The 22,179-nt window shown below is 43.6% G+C and overlaps 2 protein-coding genes across 8 annotated transcripts; both read left to right on the forward strand.

The window, feature by feature from the left end:
* Nucleotides 1-1,311: 1,311 nt before the first annotated feature.
* On the forward strand, nucleotides 1,312-10,528 carry map2k4a (mitogen-activated protein kinase kinase 4a). Of its 5 annotated transcripts, XM_079282250.1 has the most exons (13): nucleotides 1,312-1,671; nucleotides 2,521-2,556; nucleotides 3,219-3,251; nucleotides 4,730-4,832; nucleotides 4,944-5,118; nucleotides 5,208-5,327; nucleotides 5,416-5,535; nucleotides 5,622-5,673; nucleotides 5,810-5,937; nucleotides 8,150-8,227; nucleotides 8,953-9,101; nucleotides 9,288-9,333; nucleotides 9,992-10,528. In XM_079282250.1, exons 1-13 carry the CDS (start codon nucleotides 1,539-1,541, stop codon nucleotides 10,103-10,105), a joined length of 1,287 nt encoding a protein of 428 aa, XP_079138376.1. In that variant the 5' UTR covers nucleotides 1,312-1,538; the 3' UTR covers nucleotides 10,106-10,528. The 5 variants fall into 5 exon arrangements, with proteins under 5 accessions (XP_079138376.1, XP_079138378.1, XP_079138379.1 ...); XM_079282252.1 differs by lacking the exon at nucleotides 3,219-3,251; XM_079282253.1 differs by lacking the exon at nucleotides 3,219-3,251 and having other exon boundaries at nucleotides 4,742-4,832.
* Nucleotides 10,529-11,762: 1,234 nt separating this feature from the next.
* elac2 (elaC ribonuclease Z 2) lies at nucleotides 11,763-21,454 on the forward strand. Of its 3 annotated transcripts, none has more exons than XM_079281181.1 (24): nucleotides 11,763-12,218; nucleotides 12,373-12,423; nucleotides 12,528-12,598; nucleotides 13,364-13,428; nucleotides 13,578-13,635; nucleotides 13,722-13,790; nucleotides 13,872-13,991; nucleotides 14,325-14,380; nucleotides 14,471-14,529; nucleotides 15,459-15,531; nucleotides 15,638-15,750; nucleotides 16,111-16,209; nucleotides 16,418-16,556; nucleotides 17,248-17,333; nucleotides 17,587-17,708; nucleotides 17,851-17,941; nucleotides 18,360-18,498; nucleotides 18,610-18,648; nucleotides 18,821-18,930; nucleotides 19,620-19,719; nucleotides 19,805-19,925; nucleotides 20,344-20,422; nucleotides 20,663-20,807; nucleotides 20,984-21,454. In XM_079281181.1, exons 1-24 carry the CDS (start codon nucleotides 11,878-11,880, stop codon nucleotides 21,227-21,229), a joined length of 2,592 nt encoding a protein of 863 aa, XP_079137307.1. In that variant the 5' UTR covers nucleotides 11,763-11,877; the 3' UTR covers nucleotides 21,230-21,454. The 3 variants fall into 3 exon arrangements, with proteins under 3 accessions (XP_079137307.1, XP_079137308.1, XP_079137309.1); XM_079281182.1 differs by having other exon boundaries at nucleotides 21,053-21,454; XM_079281183.1 differs by having other exon boundaries at nucleotides 20,944-21,135.
* The last annotated feature ends 725 nt before the right edge of the window (nucleotides 21,455-22,179 follow it).

The following is a 22,179-nucleotide window of genomic DNA, read 5'->3' on the forward strand; positions in this document are numbered from 1 at the left end:
GTTCTTGTATTCTTGTATTTGAGGTTGTATAAAACGTTGTCAGAACACGTCAGCACTACAACCAGAGAAACAGTCAGACAATATAGCTACTGTTTTTATAACTGAATTATATTCTAATGTGGAAAAATATATCTCAAACAGTCAGGTTTATTCATATTTAACTACGTTGGATTACATTTTGGGAGGTTTTCCGCCCCGGCTGACCCCGTACAACAAAATGAGCACACATTCTCCGCAGTGACGTCAAGGTACCCACGAGACAGAGATGTGACTTCCGGTAGTTCTTTACAAAGTAAAATCATAAAAGTTTGTTTAAAGTTTTGTTCATGGCTTGTTATAAAAATGGTTATCGGACAATAAATATAATCTTAAAAAAGATAAATGTGTTTTAATTTTTATTGTTTTAGTTCATCATTACAACACAAAGTCAAAAGCCTAAACACACACACACATACACACACACACACACACACACACACAAACACACACACACACACACACACACACACACACACACACACACACACACACACATAAAGGGACAAAATAACAACAACACACACTGAAAACAACAACAAAGAGAAGAAAATAAATCTATACACAATTGTAGTATTACATATATTTTAAATAAATGTATTTATTTATTTTTTGGTGTAAGGCCCCCAAAAAATGAAAAAGAAAATATATTTAATCACAATAAATACAAAAACGATAATCATATACTACATTGTCCAATAAGAGGATTATGGAAGCCCATTTCTGACAGCAAAAAAAAAAGAAGAAAGAATTCTAACTGTTATTTTTTTGCTGGCGGAAAAAAGTAAAAAAAAAATTTGAATCAGTTTTCTTTTCCTTTTTTCCACCAGCAAAAATAAGGGGGGTGGATTGTTTTATTTTTTTTGGGCTGTGGAAATGGGCTTCCATAGGGTAACACAATGGTGATGAGCCAACCGATGAAAGTGTTGCAATATCTATATATCTACAGTATTGTGAACTGTGTATTACAGTTGTTTACCATTGTAATACACAGAAAGAAAATGAAACATTTCTGAAAAATAGCATGTTTGTATGGAATTTCAGATAATTTCAGCCCCACTCCAGACTACTGCACACACATTCCTTTGTTTTATCTCAAATTTTAATTCTCAATCAGTTTCCTTTCAGTAAAACTAAATGAGCGTAATGCTTCTTAACATACACTTTTTCTCGTTTTATTTTGAAAGAAACACAACGTAACATCTGGCTTCGTCTCGGCTAACCGCCGCTAGCTTACTGTTAGCTTCGTGACGCTGTGGGTGTTGACATGTGTCACTTGGTCAGCTGATTGCGGCTCTTAAAGCTTCTTGGCTAAGCACCGCTAGCCAGCTTAGTTAGCGTTAGCCTAGCTGGATGTTTGTAGTTTTTTGTTAACGTTACTACATGAACAGCTTCTAACGTTGCACGGAGCTTTATTGAAAAAAAAAAAAAAAAAATCGTGTAATTTCACCACATTTTAAAATTGTCCTCCGTGTATCTGCATTGCAGCCCCGGTGCTGCTGATGGAATTCAAACAACACACAACAATGGCGACTCCCTGTCCGAACAACTCGACAACAAGCAGCCACAGCAGCAGCAGCAGCAGCAGCGGCAACAACGCAGGATCTCACATCACCACGATGAGCAGCATGCAGGGTGAGAAGTGCACGTTATGCACAATGAATACATATAAATACTAATGCGTGTTAGCGGCGAGCTCGCAGTGTGCTGCAGTGAAGGTTACTGTTAGCATGGAGTGGGAGGCTCAGGCTACTCCCAGGACTGGGAAATCAAATGCATATATTCAGTGTTTCTACCCCCAAGAGAAACATTAGTCAGTTATTTTATTATTAGTTATGAGATGGAGATAATGCCGTTGCCAAATGGGCAATAATATAAGATCAAATAAAATAATCCTTTATTAGTCCCGCAGTGAGGACATTTACAGGATTACAGCAGCATAGTGGGCATAGTGTGCATGTATCAAAACAAGGATGATAAATAAGTAATAATAATAAAACAGTAAAGAATATTAAATAAGTGAAATATTATATATACAGACAGGATAATGTGTATTTATATTGCACCGATTTTTTGTGTTTTGTGGTCTAATGATCATACAAACCGTCAAGATGCCAAACTCCACAGAGTTGTAATCAGTGTGTGATTTGCAGAACACCAACACAATGGAACGAGAGTTATGTTGGTGTTTAATGTGCTGAATTTATCAAAATATCTTAACTGTTAAGACAATATGTTAAGTTATGTTATTGTGCATGAGGTCGGCAGTATGCTTGACTAAATTAAACTGATTGTCGGGATCGATGGGGTTCGTCTCCGTTCAGAGAAACACAAGCTGCTCTGTGCTTCTGAAGTCTCGTGAACAAAATAAAATAATCTCTTTTATTCATATCGCATCTAAAGCAAACGTTCATCTCAATGCTGTGTGTGTGTGTGTGTGTGCGTGTGTGTGTGTGTGTGTGTGTGTCTCGTTTTGACTTCCAGAGTCCAACACCTGCTGGAGATGTCAGAGTGAAACAGGTAGCTACACGCTTCCTTCGCTGCGCAGTAGAACACGCCAGTAACGCCAGCAGCTGTGAATCAGTTTGTACAGTTAGAACTCTGGTTGATTTATCTCCCGATTCCACTTTGTTTAATGAATCAATATCACTGGACGTATAACAGATGCGTGTTGATTTGATGTCCCTGCTAAGGAGGAGATGCCACTTTAATGAATACTCCAGGCTTTAATTGATTTGAGTTTATGATCCTCATTTATCAGCCCTGTTGTGTGATCCTGTGCTTTCACACTGATCCGATCTCACCTTTTGTTTTCTACCTTACTGCTGCTAACTAACGATTCCTAACTGCTGACATGATGCTGAATGATGGTGAGCTGTCCCGAGAAAACGTGTATTAAACTGTCATCCGTCTTTCGTGACGGTAATTCATACTCTCCTTTTATTGTAGTCATCGCTGGTTGTTCCTCTTTCATTCTCCCGTCACGCTCGTCCTTCATCCAGTGCTCGTAGTTGTTTCCTGCATGCTGATGCGTCTAAAGGCCAATTTCTGTGATCATGTGTGAACCCTGGACCGGTTTGTAGGAGGAGGGGCGGTAACATTCGGGTCTCGTGAAGCCCGCGTAACGAGCTGGAGAAGTGAAATGTGAAATAAACATAAACGCTGTCTTCTCACCTCTGTAGGCTTTCAGATAAACCTGTCTGGAGCTCCCCCAAGTAAGAACCTCTCTCTGCTTCAGCACCAACAGCTCTCACCCCTTTGTTTCCCGCCTGACGGTCTGGTTTCTGGGGGGAGTCTGTCCTGCTGTTCTCAACTAATCCAAGTCCAGACCTCGAGACGGGTTCACGTAGGCTTGTGCCGCTAGCTGGTAGCTCAGATAACGGGAGGAAGGCTGCAGCTCGTCACTTATTTCAGGATTTAAATGAGTGAAACAAAAACAAAGGGTTAACCATCAACTGCAGCATTAAAGTGCAGCATTAAAAGTGCAGTTTAGCCTCATTTCTACTGATTCAAGCCAATAACAGGTGAGTTGTATTCGTTGTCATCGGCACAAGCCTAAAGTTCAGAGCTTCCATTGACCGTCTGGCCCTCCTCAGCGTGCCTAGAAGACTTCTCCCACTAAAGAAACACCGCTGTCCTTCATGAATCTCGCTCCAATGGAAGCTCGACCGGACTGCTCTTCAGTGTGCAACTAACCAGCAGCAGCAGTGCCTGTGGTGTTGTCACTTTACTTTTGTGTTCCACCGGTTTGTCTCTCTCTGTTGCTGGCATGGGTGCACCTCGGCACAGCTCTTGCTTGTCAAGACAAGGAGCACATGTTGTCGTTCGCGAGGGATGTATTGCATTGGAGCCGGCGGGAGTTCAAGCGCTCGCATTCTTCTTCTGGTGTTTCGGGGGGCGGAGCGGAGCGGCGAGGTGAAATCAAAGCAGTTGGCCTTGAGAAGCATGTGGTGTGTGTCAGTGTTTTCTTTTCCCCCTTTATCCTGTGTGTGTGTGTGTGTGTGTGTGTGTGTGTGTTTTTAGCAGCATGCTACGTTTGTGTTCCTGCATCAAATACTGGATTAAGAAAGTGTTTTTATTTGACTGAAAGCTGGACGAGTTTGTCTGCTGCTGAACAGGAGACACCAGAGTGAGATGGAGGTCTTTAAATCTCGTCATCATTTTGTAAATCAGAGAGTGGGATTAATAGCAGTAAGTATTCCAAAAGCTTATGAAATATAGAAATGTATTGTGGTAGAAGATCGCCCACAGCAGTCCTGTCAATGTAAGTGTCAGGCTTTATGTAAATTATATTATTGTTTAGCTGTTATAAGATACGTTCACTGTTGGTTTTGGTCTTTTTATGAGAACTGTTCACAATAATGAAAATAAAGAATATCGCCACACTGATCCCAGGCTCATAGGTGAGTAAACACGTCCTTATATGGTGATGCAGAAGTTGCCACTTCTTCCCCCTTGTGTGTGTGTGTGTGTGTGTGTGTGTGTGTGTGTGTGTGTTGGTAAAGCATGACATCCCTGACTTTGAGTGAATCTGGATCCGTTCTCGTCTCCTCTGTTCTCTCACTTCATGGTTTGTGTTCTCGTTTCTCTCATCGTCCACGTGGGGAGCAGCTTTCTGCTCTTGGTCCTCAACCCTTCAACACGAGCGGCTTCCTCTGGGATCACGTTGATGCTTTGTGTTCTTTGTTTTCAGGTAAACGCAAAGCGCTGAAGCTGAACTTCGCCAACCCTCCGATCAAACCCACGACTAGATTCACACTGAACACGGCCGGGCCGCCCTTCCAAAACCCGCACATGTGAGTAAAGCGTCCCGTCACGTCTCAGTCCTGCAGAATAAATCCTACATTTAGATTTATATATAAATATACACTGTGTGTGTATATGTATTTTCTTCTGTACTCTGGCAGAGAGAGGATGAGGACACACAGCATCGAGTCGTCGGGAAAGCTGAAGATCTCTCCGGAGCAGCACTGGGACTTCACCGCCGAGGACCTGAAGGACCTGGGCGAGATCGGCCGAGGGGCCTACGGCTCCGTCAACAAGATGGTGCACAAGCCCAGTAACCAGATCATGGCGGTCAAGGTGATTTTTTTCCACAACTCTCAACCCAAATTGCTTTAGACTCTCCCCGTCCACTACGAGTGTCTTGATTGTTTTTAATCTTTTTACAGAGAATCCGGTCCACGGTTGACGAGAAGGAGCAGAAGCAGCTGCTGATGGACCTGGACGTGGTGATGAGGAGCAGCGACTGTCCGTACATCGTGCAGTTTTACGGTGCTCTGTTCAGAGAGGTGACGTCACCAGTTATTCTCCTCCTCATCATCATCATCATCATAATATAAGTGTTCGGTCTGTTGACTCTCTCCTCTGTCGTTTCAGGGCGACTGTTGGATTTGTATGGAACTCATGGCTACCTCGTTAGACAAATTTTACAAGTTTGTATATTGCTCATTAGACGACGTGATTCCAGAGGAAATATTAGGGAAAATAACATTAGCGGTAAGTGTCTCGTGTCCCACTTCAAACAACACATAAAGAAGCCTGATGTCGACTCCTGCTGCTAAACCTTCTCTTGTGTTTCGCAGACTGTGAAGGCACTTAACCACTTAAAAGAAAACTTGAAAATAATCCACAGAGGTGAGGCCTGATCTGATCTCATAGATATCTATCTATCTATCTGTCTATCTATCTGTCTATCTCTGAACTGTGTTCAACCAATCAGGCGTCTCTCTTCACGCTCGCCCCCTTGTTTCTCCTCACTCTCTCCCGTCAGACATTAAGCCGTCAAACATCCTCCTGGACAGGAACGGCAACATCAAGCTGTGTGACTTCGGCATCAGCGGACAGCTGGTGGACTCTATCGCCAAGACCAGAGATGCAGGCTGCAGGCCGTACATGGCAGTAAGTAACACTCAGCTCATAGCCAGGCGGCTACCTCCGGTTCTGTTGAGTGAAGTCAACGCTTCACGTGTTAAAGCTGCATTCTCTCTGGTGTCCACCAGGGGGCGACTCCTCTGGTTGTATAGAAGTCTATAGAAAATGACTCTACTTCTCTCTTGATTTATTACCTCAGTAAACATTGTAAACATGAGTTTATGTCTCAATCGCTAGTTTCAAGTCTTCTTCAATACAGCATGATGTTCATTTAGTACATTATGGTCCATTTAGAGTCACACAGACCATAAAGCAGGGGATGCTTTAGGGCGGGGCTACACCAGAGACGTATACGACGTCTCTACGTCACTCCTCAGTCCAGATATGGTCACTTCCATTATCGGTTACAAAAAGCCAAGATGGCGACGGCCAAATCGCCAAACTCGAGGCTTCATAACATCAGTCCACAAACCAACGAGTGGTGTCACGATGAACACGTCTCGTATCCAGTCTGTGGTTCCAGACGGTGGTAGAGCTTTGATCAAAGTAAAATACTCTGCAGCTGCACTCCGTATTTACATCCCGTCATTCACTAAAACAGGATATGGACATGAATCGTGTGTGTGTGTGTGTGTGTGTTGTTATTTTTCCAAAGTTGAAGCAGCAGAGATGGAACTTCTACTCCCTAATATGTGTCAACCTCTAAAACAGTTAATCCTACATTTCCCATGATGCATTTGTGTGTGTGCATGCATAATTGAAGAGCACTGAGTGTTTGTCCGTTCAAAGAGGTGATCTCAGCGTGTCGTCATCACTGCAGGTTATTTTCTGTCGTGGGGTTTCGTCCTCCTTCCTCCACAGCAGTTTCCATTCTAAATTTGGTTCGGATCTTCGACCTAGCAGCACGCCGCCACCGCACACGCACGCACACGCTCACGCACACGCACACGCTCACGCTCATGACGTTGAGCTTCCCACGGCTGTGAGCTCAGACGACAGGAATCTGGGCTCTAGTTTCTTGCTCCTGTCCAGGTGTTACAGCAGCTTTAAAGGACGTAGAGACACTGACCTCAGGACAGCTGCTGGAGCCCCACTAAATACAGACAACATGCTCTTTGGATCTTTGTGTTGTTGTTCAGCTGTTTAGGGCTTCAACCAGTGATTATAATCATTATTTAGATTAAACAATTCATTATTAAATGACAGAAAATACCCCCAGGCCGTCCCACACGCCGTCCCACACGCCGTCCCTCACGCCGTCCCTCACGCCGTCCCTCACGCCGTCCCACACGCCGTCCCTCACGCCGTCCCTCACGCCGTCCCTCACGCCGTCCCTCACGCCGTCCCTCACGCCGTCCCACACGCCGTCCCTCACGCCGTCCCTCACGCCGTCCCTCACGCCGTCCCACAGGCCGTCCCTCACGCCGTCCCACAGGCCGTCCCTCACGCCGTCCCTCACGCCGTCCCTCTCCTCTGGGTGACATGAGCGTCTACATCAGGCCTCTGAGAGGAGCTTCCTGTTCTCCCCTCACGGCAGCGAGAGACATTCTTTCTTGCAGCTCTGTCGACCCACTTCTCTGTGAGGCAACACGCTGCTCACCTGATGGCGTTTGGTGCAGGTGAAAACATGCCCAGAGGTGACGCGCTGTCTCGGTATTCTCAGAGGGGGGGGGGGGATTAGTTTTGACCCAGTTTTGGTTGTGAACACCTTGTTTCCTTCTTGTAGTAGAGTCTGGAACTAAAATAAATAATTTTGAGCTTCCCACGCAGGCTTTAACAACACTTTTCACATCATAAAACTCATGATTCAAAGTTATTCATGATCCACTTCATACTGTACAAGTGTGAGGCCGACAAACTACAGATGAATTCAACAGTTAACTCACCATGAAACTCCCCCAGTTGATCACTTACATTCATTATGTGTTTCATGTTGTTGACGTATTCGATTTAAAGGTTTCTGCAGAAGGACAATCAGGATATCTGTCACTCCATAAATCAGAGAATACTGTCAACACACCTACAAAATCCATTTCTCCATGTTTGTATTCATAAGATGTATAAATCAGGCCTTCAAACCTTTAAAACGTATCGGTGGATACCTTTAGTGTCTTAGCGCTGCTCTTATTTACCTGAAATGTGTCCTCGATATCAAACACTCCAGCGTGGATTTTATTTATCCGTCTACTTTTGTTTTGAAAACTTGAATGTGAATCTGTTTCCTGTTTGTTTTTTCCAGCCGGAGCGAATAGACCCGAGCGCGTCCCGGCAGGGCTACGACGTCCGCTCCGACGTTTGGAGTTTGGGAATCACGCTGGTGAGTCTGACCACTGAACTCTCACACATTCATAGGAGTTACACGAATGTCTTCATTTCACCCTCATTGTTCAGGATTCACATTTGTGTTTGTAGTCCATGATTTCTGTACCCATCATGTACACTTTGATGAATACACATCATTTATTAAAGATCACCTCTGCTTTTCTCCTGGAAGTTTAATGTTTTGGTGAATTGTTTCTGGTATTAGTGGAGGTGATCTTTATTTACTTTACTATGAAACACTCTTTAAGGAGATCACGAGCTCCAGTGATTGTTTCCGGTTGAATTGAAGAAAGGCCGAAGGAGCCGATTGGCTGTCGACCTTCTGCACATTGTTTGAGCGATTGGTTTTTATTGGCTCTTTATTGCTTATTATGGGATGCCAGGTCTGCTTACAAACAGGTGACACACTTTGAAACATGAAACTCGTTTCATTGTCTCACCCTCCTGCAGGATGCTGCATCATTCTGGTAGTTTACGGCTCAACATCTGCTTTAATGTGACGAAGGAGTGAAATAATCAGTGAACCGTATATACAGTATGTTCTGTGTATGAACAGGTTGTTTACCGCCGCTGTTGGGTGCTAGAAAAGCTTGAAAATGCACTTTGGAAAGAGCTTGAATTAGATTTTGGAGAGGGTGCTGGAGTCCTTCTGTCCCTTCACACCTGGTGTGTGGTGTTAGAGCAGCGGTGTACCTGATCCCGGTGTCGCGTGTCTTCCAGTACGAGCTGGCCACCGGGAGGTTCCCCTACCCGAGGTGGAACAGTGTGTTCGACCAGCTGACCCAGGTGGTGAGGGGAGACCCGCCGCAGCTCAGCAACTCGGAGGAGAGGCGCTTCTCTCCCAAATTCATCTCCTTTGTCAACGTGTGGTGAGGAAATTAATCCGCAATATTTCCCTGAAAAATTAATTGAAATGATGTTCTTGCGTCAGGAAATCAAAAACCTGTTTCCAGTTGTTTCCTTGAGAGCAGACTCCAGCTGTCCCCCTGGTGGACAAATGACTGAACTGCAGCTTCCGCCTTCTTCACGCTTGTTTTATTTTCCATCCTCTGCAGCCTTACAAAGGACGAGTCAAAAAGGCCAAAGTACAAAGAGCTGCTGGTGAGTTCTGTTCAGACTCATAACGTATCCGCTTAAGATGTTTCAAACAGAGTTAATGGACGACTTCGGCCATTTTCAACCTTATTTTCCTCGTGTTTTTGTATCCAAGTCTTTTGAAACACGTCCATTATTGAAGGAATGAACTCCTCGCTGTATACGTACGCCCGCTGACGGGCTCAGGTTGTTCCTATAAATGTCTGAAAGAATTATGGAAAGAACCCTGAAGGGAAATAAGACGTTCTTTTATACAACGGTGGAAACTTAAGTGAGAGGAGCGACGGTGTTATTTGAAAGAGTTTTAATGTAATGGGGGAATATTTCGACTTCTCCTTGTGCGAGACTCCGTTAGACTCGATGACAAACGGACCGGATCAAACGTAAGGGAAAGAAAAATCAATCTGAGTCTGTCAGCATAAAAAAAACCAGCACGTTCATCGTCCGTACATTGACGGTGAGGATTGATTACATTGCAGCACGTTGAGCAGCTGCAGCGTTTTTCGCTCGATACTGAAGCAATTAAATAAAGTGTTCATCACTTAGACAGAGAAACATGAGGAAACACCCTTTAGCTCCAGTCACAAGAGCTCTTATTTTAGTCTTGCATTGTTCTTTGGTGTTGGTATCATAACTCCACTTCTTCCTCTTTGTCCTCTTCCAGAAAGATCCGTTCATCCAGATGTACGAGGAGCGCTCGGTGGACGTGGCGAGCTACGTGTGCCGGCTGATGGATCAGATGCCGACGTCTCCCAGCTCCCCGATGTACATGGACTGATGGCAACGCACCAATAAATATATTCACCAAGTCTGCAACAGTAAAACACACTTAAACAAAAGAAGACGAGAAAGTGAACAAAACTAAACCCTTGTGTACATTTGCTTGGTCCCCTTATTGCAGTGTTAAAAAGAGACTTGTAAAAAACAAACACTAAAAGAACACACCATTTGCAATAACAGTGGTGTTCATTTCAGTCATGTCTGTATAATATATCAACACTTCTGTTTCTCTCTCTTGTTCACACTCTCACTCTCTCTCTCACACACACACACACACACACACACGCACGCACATGTAAGTATAGTAGCAGCGGAATCAATCATATTAACGAGGACACGCCTCCGTGGTTAGTAGCGTGATTTAAAAAATAAAATGAATAATAATGTCAAACTTGTATTTATGGAACCAAAAAAAAAAGAATCACTTCTTCAACATACTGGAATCATGCTTTGTGAATTGTCCCACCTCTTCCATGTGCGTAACTGAAAGCATCGTGTTTGGTATCTTAATGGAACTTTGCTTCTCTGGGTATAAAGCAGTTTAAAAAGTGTCGGTGGTCCGAATCATGTTAGACCTGCAGTCCAGTCCTCGTTGTACAGTGGGCTATATGCTGATGTATGAATAAAGGAGGAGAAAGGACACGTGTGTGTGTGTGTGTGTCTGTTCTTTGGATGGGTTGACCTTAAAGGGTCAGTGTGGAGGATTCAGGAGGTCTATTAGCATAGAGGGAATATAATAAGTACGTTTCATAAGATTAGAATCGGTGTGTTTTGTTAGTTCAGAATGAGCTCTTCATATCTACGGAGGGAGTGGGTTCTCTTCATGGAGTCCTCTGTGTTGCGCTGACCTCTTTCTACACAAATTACAGAAGAAAACACTTGCTCTAGAGAGGACCGTTCATGTTTTAGCGCCGGCCACCGTAGCTGTCCTACACGCTTGGCACACGGGAGAAGTTCCAGTTGGTTCCAATCTGCAATCTCAGCACTAGATGCCACAAAATCCTACACACTAGCTTTAAGGAATTGGGGTTTTATATCTGTGTATTGTGAATGTCAATATGTCTTTGATGATGAATAATTCATGATCTACAGAGCAGTAGAACGTTTTGGGATTCAGGAGGAACTTGTTCGTGTTTACTTATGTGTTTGGGGTCTTGGACCATAAGAATAACATGTATGAATGTTGAAATTTGGCATTGTTTCCCTTTAGATATATTTTAAATCTAAAAGTTATAGTTGAAACAATGTGATGGCTTTAAATGGAAAATGCTGTACAGTAGCTGAACATTTCTACTCAATTCAGTTCTTTATTGGTATAAAAAGTAAAAAAAAAAATGTGGCGAAGGCTTCAAAATACAAGATTACACAACATGAATATTAACTGTGTGTGTGTGTATATATATATACATACATACATACATATACATATATTATATATAATAAATATTTATCAGCTAATTTGGTATACAGTGACCTGCACCAGTAACTTACTGGAGCTATCCCCGCCTCCTTCTCTTGAAACGCCGCTGTGATTGGTCCACAGACCTGGATAATAACTACACCGACCAATGAGCGTCAAGATTCCTCAACGTCATCATTAGATGCCGGAAAAAGTGTCACACGTGTGAACCAACCTCTAAAGTCCTGCTGAATGTTCCACCCAGCTACCTTTAGCTAACTTATTCTTCATTTAAAGAGCGTGGAAATGTACAAACGAGTGTTCACTGACCTATCGGCGCTGGTTGTTTGAATCATTGCAGTGTATTTATTATGAATACGGTGCGTTTGAAGCTCAGGTCCTTCACACTCCCGTTTATTAAAGGCAGAGCTCTCTCTGCTGGTCCTCCGGCTGTCACAAGCTGTCATCTCCTTCTCCGACGGACTGTTTTCCAGTTGTGCCGAACAATGGCTACCAATGACAACAACCCCCCGGAGAGGAGGCAGCCGTTGGGTCCGAAGAAGCACAAGGAGCCGCTGCGGCGGGTGAAGACCAAAGAGAACCGGGTCAAGCGAGGAGACGTTCACGGACCGTCCACGGTGTACGTGCAGGTAGTCGGTGCTGGAAGCAGAGACAATGCTGCGTCGCTCTACGTCTTCTCCGAGTACAACAGGTAACTTATACACACAGGAGTCTTCAGTAGGCCATGCTTTTACTTTGAAACCTGGGCTGTGTAAGCCTCCTAAAGTCACATGTGACAAAAACACACGCGCTACAAAGTGTTGCAGGTTAAATAAAGTGCTGACTAACTCTCCTCTCTGCTGCAGATATCTGTTCAACTGTGGTGAAGGAACACAGAGGCTCATGCAGGAGCACAAGTGAGCTGGTTCAATGTGTGAAATACATGTGTTTTGTTTTAAATCATCGCAGTCTGATGGACGGAGACGGAGAGCATTAACGTCTTCATCTTTTCCTCCGACAGACTGAAAGCTGCTCGACTGGACAACATCCTCCTGACCAGACTGAGCTGGGACAATGTGGGAGGTTTATCCGGTGAGCAACATCCGAACAACAATAAAGTAACAACATTACAGCTTTAATATTCAAATGTGTTTATAAAGCAACACATCATAGCTACACAAGCAGTTAATCAGAATCAGAACCGTTTGTTGCCATATGGTATGTTGAACATACAAGGCACATGATGGGAGGTGCATAACATTCAACAATCAACAACAACACAGTGCGAAGGAGAAACATATTACAATGTACAGAAAGATATCAAATATGAAATAGTAAAATATGAAATACAGTGCAAAAAGAGTGTTTTACATAAAACAGAAACATGGCAGCAAATAAACAGATCCATCCAGACGTACAGACAAACACGATGGGTTTATTAAAGAAAATGTTAAAGCGAAAGTAAGTTATAAACTCTTTATGAGATTTACTGAGGAGTCGGACCAGCCAGTGTTTGGTAAAACAAAGAGTTTGAATTTTATTCTGAAAGCAACAGGAAACCAATGAAGATTATAGAAGACTGGAGTTAACCGGTCTGATCTTTCTGTCCTTTGTAGAAGTCGTTCAGCTGAGAGCTGCACTTTGCAATAAAATAAGTGATTCATAAAATAACAGGAAACTTAAATACAATAAATTAATAAAATAAGTTCTAATAAACCATTCAATCGAAACCCTGAATATATTTTAAGTTTTAAAGAACACTTATCGCATAAAAGATGAGCAGATTAGCTTCACACACAGAAGATGAGTGTGATCAATAGAATCAATGAATATCTGAGATTTATTCTTCTTCTGCAGGGATGATATTAACCCTGAAGGACACCGGCGTTCCAGAGTGTGTCCTCTCTGGACCTCCACAGCTGGTGAGAACCCAACCGACACTACCGTACATATTAAATACTGTCTTTATATATTAAATACAGTCTTATTAAATACTGTCTTTACATATTAAATCCTGTATGTTTGGTTTTTATTGTAACCTTCTTCTCTGCCTTGTGTTTTTATCTTAAAGAGGAACTATCTGCACGCCATCAAGTCATTTTCTGGACCACTAGAAGAGATCAAGCTGTGTATGTTGGATGTTCTGATCTGATTAAATGTTTTTAGTTGTGTGTGATATCAGTTGTGTGACGTTGATTGTGTCGTTGACTCGTAGCGGTGCGACCGTACACTGAGGAGACGTACTCCGACGAGACGATGACCGTTTACCAAGTGCCAATATTCGGTGAGTCTCTCTCTCTCCTCTCGGTCTTCTCTCAAAGGGCTTTTGGTTTTCCAGCTGATTATTTTGTGTCGTCTCTCTCAGCTCACTCGAGGGGCGACGGCAGAAAGTCGGGCGGCAGCAGCCCCTCCGGTGGCCCCTCCGCTGGCCCCCCCTCCCCCCGGAGAGACGGCCTCCGCACCGACAGCCGCGCTGACGACCACAGTGAGCTTTTGGGGATTTTGCACAAGTCACAAACTAAAAAGGGGAAATCCTGAAGCTTCGGCAAAAATCAAACTCTGTGAATGTTGTCTGCTGCTTCGAGGAGTTCAGGATTCATTCTCAATCTTTTAGAGTTATTAAAACGTGAGCATCCGAAGCAAACCTCCTGACAATCATGCTGCTAAAAAAAGTCGAAGTCTGAAATGACTTAATATTTGGGTGTGGTGTTGACGGAGGCTGTTGTCCCACAATGCATTGCACAGTGGAAATGAAGGAGCAGCATTGACGTGTAATTCAGTGACTTAATGAGTGATGTTTGTTTCTAATGTCTTGCAGGCGACAGACGGAGAGCAACTCGAGATAATTCTTTGGTGGTTTCCTTCATTTGTAAGGTAGGAAACTTTAGAAAACGCCGTCGTCATGTCTGATGTTCTCACTTCGTCTGACACTCTTCCTCTTCCTCTTCTTCTCTACTTTCACAGCTTCACCCCAAGAAAGGAAACTTCTTAGTGGCTCAGGCGAGGGAGCTGGGTCTGCCTGTGTGAGTGGATCGTTAGTGTTAATCAGCATAAGATGCCGTCTGATATACGGCGCTTTATTTACTGATTTTATTGATTGCTATATTAATGCAGAGGCCTTTGAATTCAGATAACCTTTTATCATATTCATACAGTCATTTATCATAACGGCACACTGAGTACCACCACTTCCCTCGACCCAAACGCACAACAACACAAACCAAAGTACATTCTATGAGACAACACGTCTGTCTGTCTGTCTGTCTGTCTGTCTGTCTGTCTGTCTGTCTGTCTGTCTGTCTGTCTGTCTGTCTGTCTGTGTGTCTGTCTGTGTCTGTGTCTCTGTCTGTCTGTCTGTGTCTGTGTCTGTCTGTCTGTGTCTGTCTGTCTCTTGCTCAGGACGTAAACTAAAGCTGTACTCTGTGTGTTAACCGTCATATTCAAGATGTTACACAAATGTCTTCTTATTATGTTTTGGGTTTGAATGAACAGTTCATCTGTTGGAACAAGTTCATTGAGACTTTTCCTAATTTAATTGGATGGAAATAGTCAAATTTTAAACACAGGTTTAATATCTTCTAGCTCTATAGAATAATAACGATTATTTAAATGTGTTTTTTTCATTATAGACCTAATTTCATTATAAACCATTTATGTAATTGGGACTCATTTATTTTTTATTATCTGTTGATTCATTTATTTTTTGATTCATTTATTTTTTATTTGTTCCATAAAATAGTAACAAAATGATCTCTGACAATGTCCATATCCAGTCTATGATTCAAACCCCCAAAATATTTAAATTCGTAATCACGTAAACAGCAGCATAATCGTATGGCATTGGAGAAGCATCTGTTTTAACATTATTTAACGTGAGTTACTGTGATCATTGTAATGAAGCTGCTGTTCATAACTTCTATGATAAACGTTATGAAACCTTCTTTTCCTCCAGAGGAACAGCAGCCATCGGTCCGCTCATCGGCGCTCTGAAAGGCGGGAAAACTGTCACGTACGAAGGAAAAGAGGTGCCGAGAAAAACTCCCTCCGTCTGATTTCACCCGCTTCTCTTTGTTGTTGTTGTTTTTTAGGCTGCAGCTCTGAAATATATCTTCTCTGTCCGTCGTCTTGTAGATCCGGCCGGAGCAGGTTTGTACGCCCACTCATCCGGGACCGGTCTTTATCGTGGTCGAGTGTCCGTCCGAGGAGTTTGTTGAGGCGGTTTGCTCCAACCTGCAGCTGAGGAGGTAGAAGTGTGAACTGTGATGCACATTTTATTTATTCTTATTTATTACAGAGTCGTCTTTATTTGGATACTTTTACAGAATTATTCATCGTTCCAGTTTTTACAATATTATTGTAGAACACACAAGTTTCATTTGAGGTATAAATAAATAAAACATATTTAAACATCAGAGGAAATATACATTCTCCCAAATCTAGTTTCCTGAGCCTCATGGAGAAGGTGATCTTTCCTTATTGTAAATATTTCATAAATGATATCATACCTTCTATAAGCCATTACACTCAATTCAAATACGTTTCTTAGTTCCGTGTTTGTGTTTGTTGAATGTGGTGTTTAAGTTTGAGCGTGTCGTCTCCTCCAGGTACCAGACGGGGGCGACGGAGGACTCTGCTGCGCTGGTGGTCCACATGACTCCAGAGTCCGTTCTGTCCACCGATCAATACAAACGCTGGATGGAGAGGTTCGTCTTCTCCCTCTTTACAAACGCACTGCACAGACGTTCTGGCTGTTTCTGAGGTGTGTGTGTGTGTGTGTGTGTGTGTGTGTGTGTGTGTGTGTGTGTGTGTGTGTGTGTGTGTGTGTGTGTGTGTGTGTGTGTGTGTGTGTGTGTGTGTGTGTGTGTGTGTGTGTGTGTGTGTGTGTGTGTGTGTGTGTGTGTGTTTCTGCAGGTTTCCATCCACAACAGAACACCTGATCCTGAACGAGCAGGTCTGTACGGTCCACAACGTCAGGAGTCACAAGATCCAGGCCCAGCTGAACGTGATCCACCGCGACATCTTTCCACAACTCAAGTCCTACAAGTCGAAGGTATCCCACAGAACTAACGTCTGTCACTTCCACACATCTGAAAGGTGAAAGGTCACGTTGAGTCAGACCTGAATGAGCTTCTAGGGGACATGAACCGTAACTTCTTCATATTATATCATGTGCTGCAAACTCAAGTAGATCGAATAATACAATGGACAAAGAAGAACTAACTGGAGAAAAGGAAATAATCCTCTTTAAAGATGAGCAGCAGAGAAAGTGGATTCAATGAGTCAACAAAACTAGTTTCTCGGTTTCATACCTTTTTTTTTTTTGTTGTAAATAAATATTCTTTCGTTTCGCTGATCTGTTTCATTCTTTTTAAAAACAAAGTCTGTTCAACAAAACAAGACGTTTGCTATTTAAACGTCTCCACGGACTCTGGGAAACGACTAAAATGCATTTTTCACAATTTTCTTACATTTCCCCCCCAAAAATAATCCGGAAAGTTAATCGAAGATGAAAGCAATCGTTTGCAGCGGTGTTCGTTTATTTCACATTGTTGGTGTGTAGCTCGTTACAAATATATTACATCACATGACTTCATAATCAGCGCTCCACGACGTTTCCTGTATCACGGTACTGTACTGTACTGTACTGTAATGTACTGTACTGTACTGTAATGTACTGTACTGTAATGTACTGTACTGTAATGTACTGTACTGTACTGTACTGACTGTGTTTCCGTCCCCAGGAGGCTCCGGCTGAGCTGCACGTCCCAAGCGTCAGAGCCGAGTGTCTGCTCAAGTTCCAGCTCAGGCCCGTCATGGAGTGGCAAAGGTTAGTTTGTCCTTCACCCCCCCCCCCCCCATTACTCTGCGGCGCCTCGTCACAGAACACAATCTGGAGCGGCCCGCTGCACTCGGCCGCTTTCTCCGCTCGTCTTTTTTAACCTCGTCTTCAAAGTGTCAGGTTTTCTTTTTCCCTCTTCGCTGTTTCTGTCAAGTACTGCAGCGGCGCGTGGAGGCCCGACGTGAGGAAGAATCCCTGTTTTCTTGTTCTTGTTTTCTTGACTCTGCTTCTCATTGGTTAGAGACGCCATCCCCTCCTGCAACACGGAGGAGTTTGTGAAAGAGGCGTCTGAGGTCCCGAACTTTCTGGAAGAAGTGGACAAGTGCAGGAAGCTCTGCTCCGCTGACGGCGCAGAGCTTTCTGGTGAGTTTCTACTCTTTAAACCTCCTCCGGAGGGACCTTCGCTTTCTTCGTTCCCAGCCCGACAAAAGAGTTTTACTTTGAAGTGGATGGATCCTCCAGCGGTGTGAAGGGAAAGTGTACCAGCATGTTCTGTTTTCTGCAGGAGAGAAACACCCGGAGGTGGTCTTCTTGGGAACAGGTTCGGCTCTACCGATGAAGATCAGAAACGTCAGCGGCACTTTAGTGAATATCAGGTACGGATCTCCGCTTTCCACACGGGTAGATCCACTCATAACATCTGCTCTTAATTTGTATTAAGTTCCAATGAAACGAAATGAAGTGGATCATAAAACTACCGTTTGCAGCACAAGTTCTTCTGTAGTTTGTTGCTTGTTCTTGGTTTTATAATCTCCGAACATTCACTTAATTCCACTCTTTATTTTGATCACTTTTGTTCACTTCCAACGCAACATTTTACCCAAAATATATGCTGAAGATTTAAGAAAACTGGGTTTTTTGGTGCATATCTGTGTGAAATGAAATTAAAATGAATGTTTATGTCGATGGAGTGCACCTGAAAGTCTGTCAGTGTGGCTCAAGCACATCGTGGTGATGCGAGGAAGAAGACTCTTCTTTCTGTTTCGTTTGTTTCCTCTTGTTCTCTGCGTGCAGCCCGACTCAGTCGGTGCTGCTGGACTGTGGAGAGGGAACCTTCGGTCAGCTCTGCAGACACTACGGAGACGAGGTGGACGACGTTCTGTCCAAGATCTCAACCGTCTTCATCTCACACATGCACGCTGACCACCACACGGTGAGCAGCTGTGCACGACACCATGCAACCACGCTGTGTCTTAATACGAGGAAATACAGATCACGTCAGTGGAACGGGAGCTGCTTCAAAATAACCTCTTCTTCTTCTTAGGGGCTGCTAATGTTTCTTTATCAGAGGGAACGAGCACTGGTACGTAACAGAATATGGAAATCACAAGACATTTACACTTTTTTCCAGAATATTAACGTCCTTTTTAACTGTAAGGACTCTAATACGACGTCCCATCCTTCGGTCATTTAATGTAATGAAAAATGACTGAATAATTATTTATTAAAGAAGCGTAATTGTTTGTGTCTCCCAGACAACGTTGGGAGAGACGTTCAGCCCCGTCTACCTCGTGGCTCCGGTGCAGATCATGAGCTGGCTCAGCCAGTATCACGATCACTGCGAGGAGATCCTCCACCACATCAAGTATGTGAACACAGAGTGTGTGTGTGTTCAGTTTTAGTGTTTATTCAGCTTCATGGTGATATTTTCTTCGTTACCTCCCACCACTGAGGGAACCTTTCATTATGCCGACTCATCAGAACCAGACATTGTTCCCCCTCAACCATCCTGTAGGATCTTCCGATCCCTTAAATGCAAGACCACAGACTGTATTTAAGAAGTGGACGGAGTCATCGTCACAACTCCCTTTTGTTTTTTTGCAACCGTATTCGTCTCTGGTAGAGACCTGTCAATCACTGTGTAGCCCCGCCCTAAAGCATCCCCTGCTTTATGGTCTGTGTGACTCTAAATGGACCATAATGTACTAAATGAACATCATGCTGTATTGAAGAAGACTTGAAACTAGAGATTGAGACATAAACTCATGTTTACAATGTTTACTGAGGCAATAAATCAAGAGAGAAGTAGAGTCATTTTCTCATAGACTTCTATACAACCAGAGGAGTCGCCCCCTGCTGGACACTAGAGAGAATGCAGCTTCGACACGTGAAGCATCGGCTTCGCTCGGCAGAACCGGAGGTTGCCGCTTTGGAAGTCCTCGTTTGCATAATGAAAAGCACCTGAGCGTACAGAGATGAACCCTTTTTTAATTAAGAGATCTATATTTTTGTGGATTTGACGTCTTGTATTTCGTGTGTTTTTGTGTTTTTCAGCCTCATCCCGAACAAAGTTCTGTGCGTCGGCGGCGAGTTGCCCAGGCAGAGGACGAAGTTGTTCATCCAGGGACTGCTGAAGAAGAACGATTTGGAGAAGGTGTTTAAACATCACATCAGTTTTGTTGGTGATGTGTCTTTTTAAATGTATTGATTATTTGTGTGTGTGTGTGTGTGTGTCTCAGTTCCAGACGTGCACCGTGCGTCACTGTAAGAATGCCTTCGCCTGCAGCTTCTCTCACCGGTCCGGCTGGAAGCTGGCGTTCTCTGGCGACACCATGCCCTGCGATGCCTTCGTGCACACCGGTCAGTTCCACATTTAACTCAAAGTGTATCTACACACAGAGCGCGTGAGAGCAAATCGAGCGGCGGCGGCTTTCAATAATCCAGAGAGCTTCATACAAGGCCATCGAACTGCATCTGAATAATTGATCAGATGTTCCGTAATGCTTTCGATCAGTCTGCGAGCTGCCAGGCCTCTCTCTAAAGAGGTTCCTGCGGGATCCCACTTCATTGACTCTTCTTAAATTGCTTGACTGGATTCGGTCCAAGCGAAGCCTCGCGGAGACGGCGAGTGTCCCACGCCTGTTCATTATCGATGGCATCGGCTCGGCGTGCCCATTCTTGATTACTCGGACTACCTGATTGATTTCCTGAGGGGGACGAGGCTGTTAGTGCTTCTCTGTGATTCAGGACTCTCGTTCCACTTTTCTTTTTTCGGCAGGAAAGAATGCGACCTTACTGATCCACGAGGCCACGCTGGAGGACGGGATGGAGGAGGAAGCTGTGGAGAAAAGACACAGGTGAGTAAAGTCACAACCTGCAGAGATGCTTCATGTGAATAGAACAAAATCAATGCACTTTATTGCCTGTTTGAGGTTGCACTCATCTCTACTCCACAGATATGATATTGATTTCTGCACCTGTTTTTATGCTTCCAGAGTGAGAGTCTGTTTTCGCAAAAACATCTTTTATGTCCGTAAAACGGAGACGTCGGTAAATCTCTGCATCGTGCTCCGTGTTGTTGTTTTTGTCCCTGACAGCACGACCTCGCAGGCCATCGGCATCGGCATGAGGATGAACGCCGACTTCATCATGCTGAACCACTTCAGCCAGCGCTACGCGAAGATCCCCCTCTTCAGCGAGGACTTCAACAACAGAGTGGGGATATCCTTCGACCACATGAGAGTAAGTCGTGTGACGTCTTCATCAGCTGAATAGAGAAGCCTTTTTCTTGTGTATATATACGATTGCACCTGAATGCATCACTTTAGCTGAAGCTGAATGTATGGTGTTCTTTCTTCTGAGCCTCTCTTGTTTTTAGGAGTTACAACCTGCTAGGCAATCATTTCCTCCTTCCTCAGATTCGCTTCGGGGACTTTAATATCCTCCCCGGGCTCATTCCCGCACTTAAAACACTTTTCGCCGAGGAGATCGGCGAGATGGAGGAGAGACGGGAGAAGAGGGAGCTGAGAAACCCGGGAGGAAGCGTCTCCGAGGTGGACGGCGTGGAGAAGACGCCCGACGTGAGCCGAGGAGCTAAAAGAGCCCAGGAGGAGGAGGAGGAGGAGGAGCGCAGCCAAGAGACCAAGAGGCTGAAGACCTGCTGAAGAACAGACTTTTAACTGAGAGAAACGAGTGCTTTTATTTCAATGAGTTGTTTTCTTTCTTTGGCTCGTGTGGTTTTCATTAAAGAGAAGATGCTGTCGATTTCCTGCATTGTACAAAGCTGAGCGAGTTTGGTTCCCTCTCAATGGACTGTGTTCTCTGTGGTAGAGCTGCCACAATATCAGATGTTCATGATAATATGAGCTATAAAAAGTGAGTCAATTCATCTTGAGCTTTGTTTTGTCTTTTTGGCAAATGATATTAATATGGTGAGTGTTATACGGCGTTAGCTGGTGGAACATGTTCTCTGTAGGGCTGTGCCACATCCAATCAACTTCAGCAAACATCCCAGAATGATTTAATGCAAAAACATGAAGGTATCAAACACGCATTGCTACTTTAAATATTTAACCTTTATTCCAACATGAAAAAAGCAGAAAATAACACTTTGATAAACACGTCAGGACATCTTATTTTACTGTCTGTTTAATATAATATATAATCACTATAATATCATGTTTTATGACAATATACCATGAAGATGAGTTTCACATCTATATTTGTGTGTTCACACGATTATTTTCATTCTCAATGAATCGGCTTATTATCTTCTAGATTAAATGTCACAACATGGAAACAGTCGATCCCAGTTTCTCAAAGGGCGAGTTCTCCAAAACGATGTCTTGTTTAATAGTTTTCTGTTGATTGACTGATCGAGTACAGACTTTGACTTCAGTTCATGAGACTCTGAAACACATTCGTATTTCTCTGTAATCAGCTGAGATCTCCACGTGTTTCACGTTTATAGAACGAAAGAAAACCTCAAATTAAACGGCTGCTGTTGCAGTCAGACACGCTTTTTTATTGGGCTTTTTTCCAGGTTCAGATCATTTCGTAAAATATTTGTCCATTCATGCACTGGAACATTTTTTATCTCAAGAGCTGCAGCAGA

The sequence above is a fragment of the Melanostigma gelatinosum genome, assembly GCF_949748355.1.
Source record: "Melanostigma gelatinosum genome assembly, chromosome: 13".
NCBI lineage: Eukaryota > Metazoa > Chordata > Actinopteri > Perciformes > Zoarcidae > Melanostigma > Melanostigma gelatinosum.

What these genes read in the sequence shown, in the direction of transcription:
- map2k4a (XM_079282250.1), top strand. Translation starts at nt 1,539, where the DNA reads ATGGAATTCAAACAACACACAACAATGGCGACTCCCTGTCCGAACAAC. An exon ending in GAGATGTCAGAGTGAAACAG is followed by an intron (nt 2,557 to 3,218) that starts GTAGCTACACGC and finishes TCACCTCTGTAG; the next exon opens with GCTTTCAGATAAACCTGTCT. An exon ending in ACCAGATCATGGCGGTCAAG is followed by an intron (nt 5,119 to 5,207) that starts GTGATTTTTTTC and finishes ATCTTTTTACAG; the next exon opens with AGAATCCGGTCCACGGTTGA.
- elac2 (XM_079281181.1), top strand. Translation starts at nt 11,878, where the DNA reads ATGAATACGGTGCGTTTGAAGCTCAGGTCCTTCACACTCCCGTTTATT. An exon ending in GAGATCCTCCACCACATCAA is followed by an intron (nt 18,931 to 19,619) that starts GTATGTGAACAC and finishes TGTGTTTTTCAG; the next exon opens with CCTCATCCCGAACAAAGTTC. An exon ending in GCTGTGGAGAAAAGACACAG is followed by an intron (nt 20,423 to 20,662) that starts GTGAGTAAAGTC and finishes TGTCCCTGACAG; the next exon opens with CACGACCTCGCAGGCCATCG.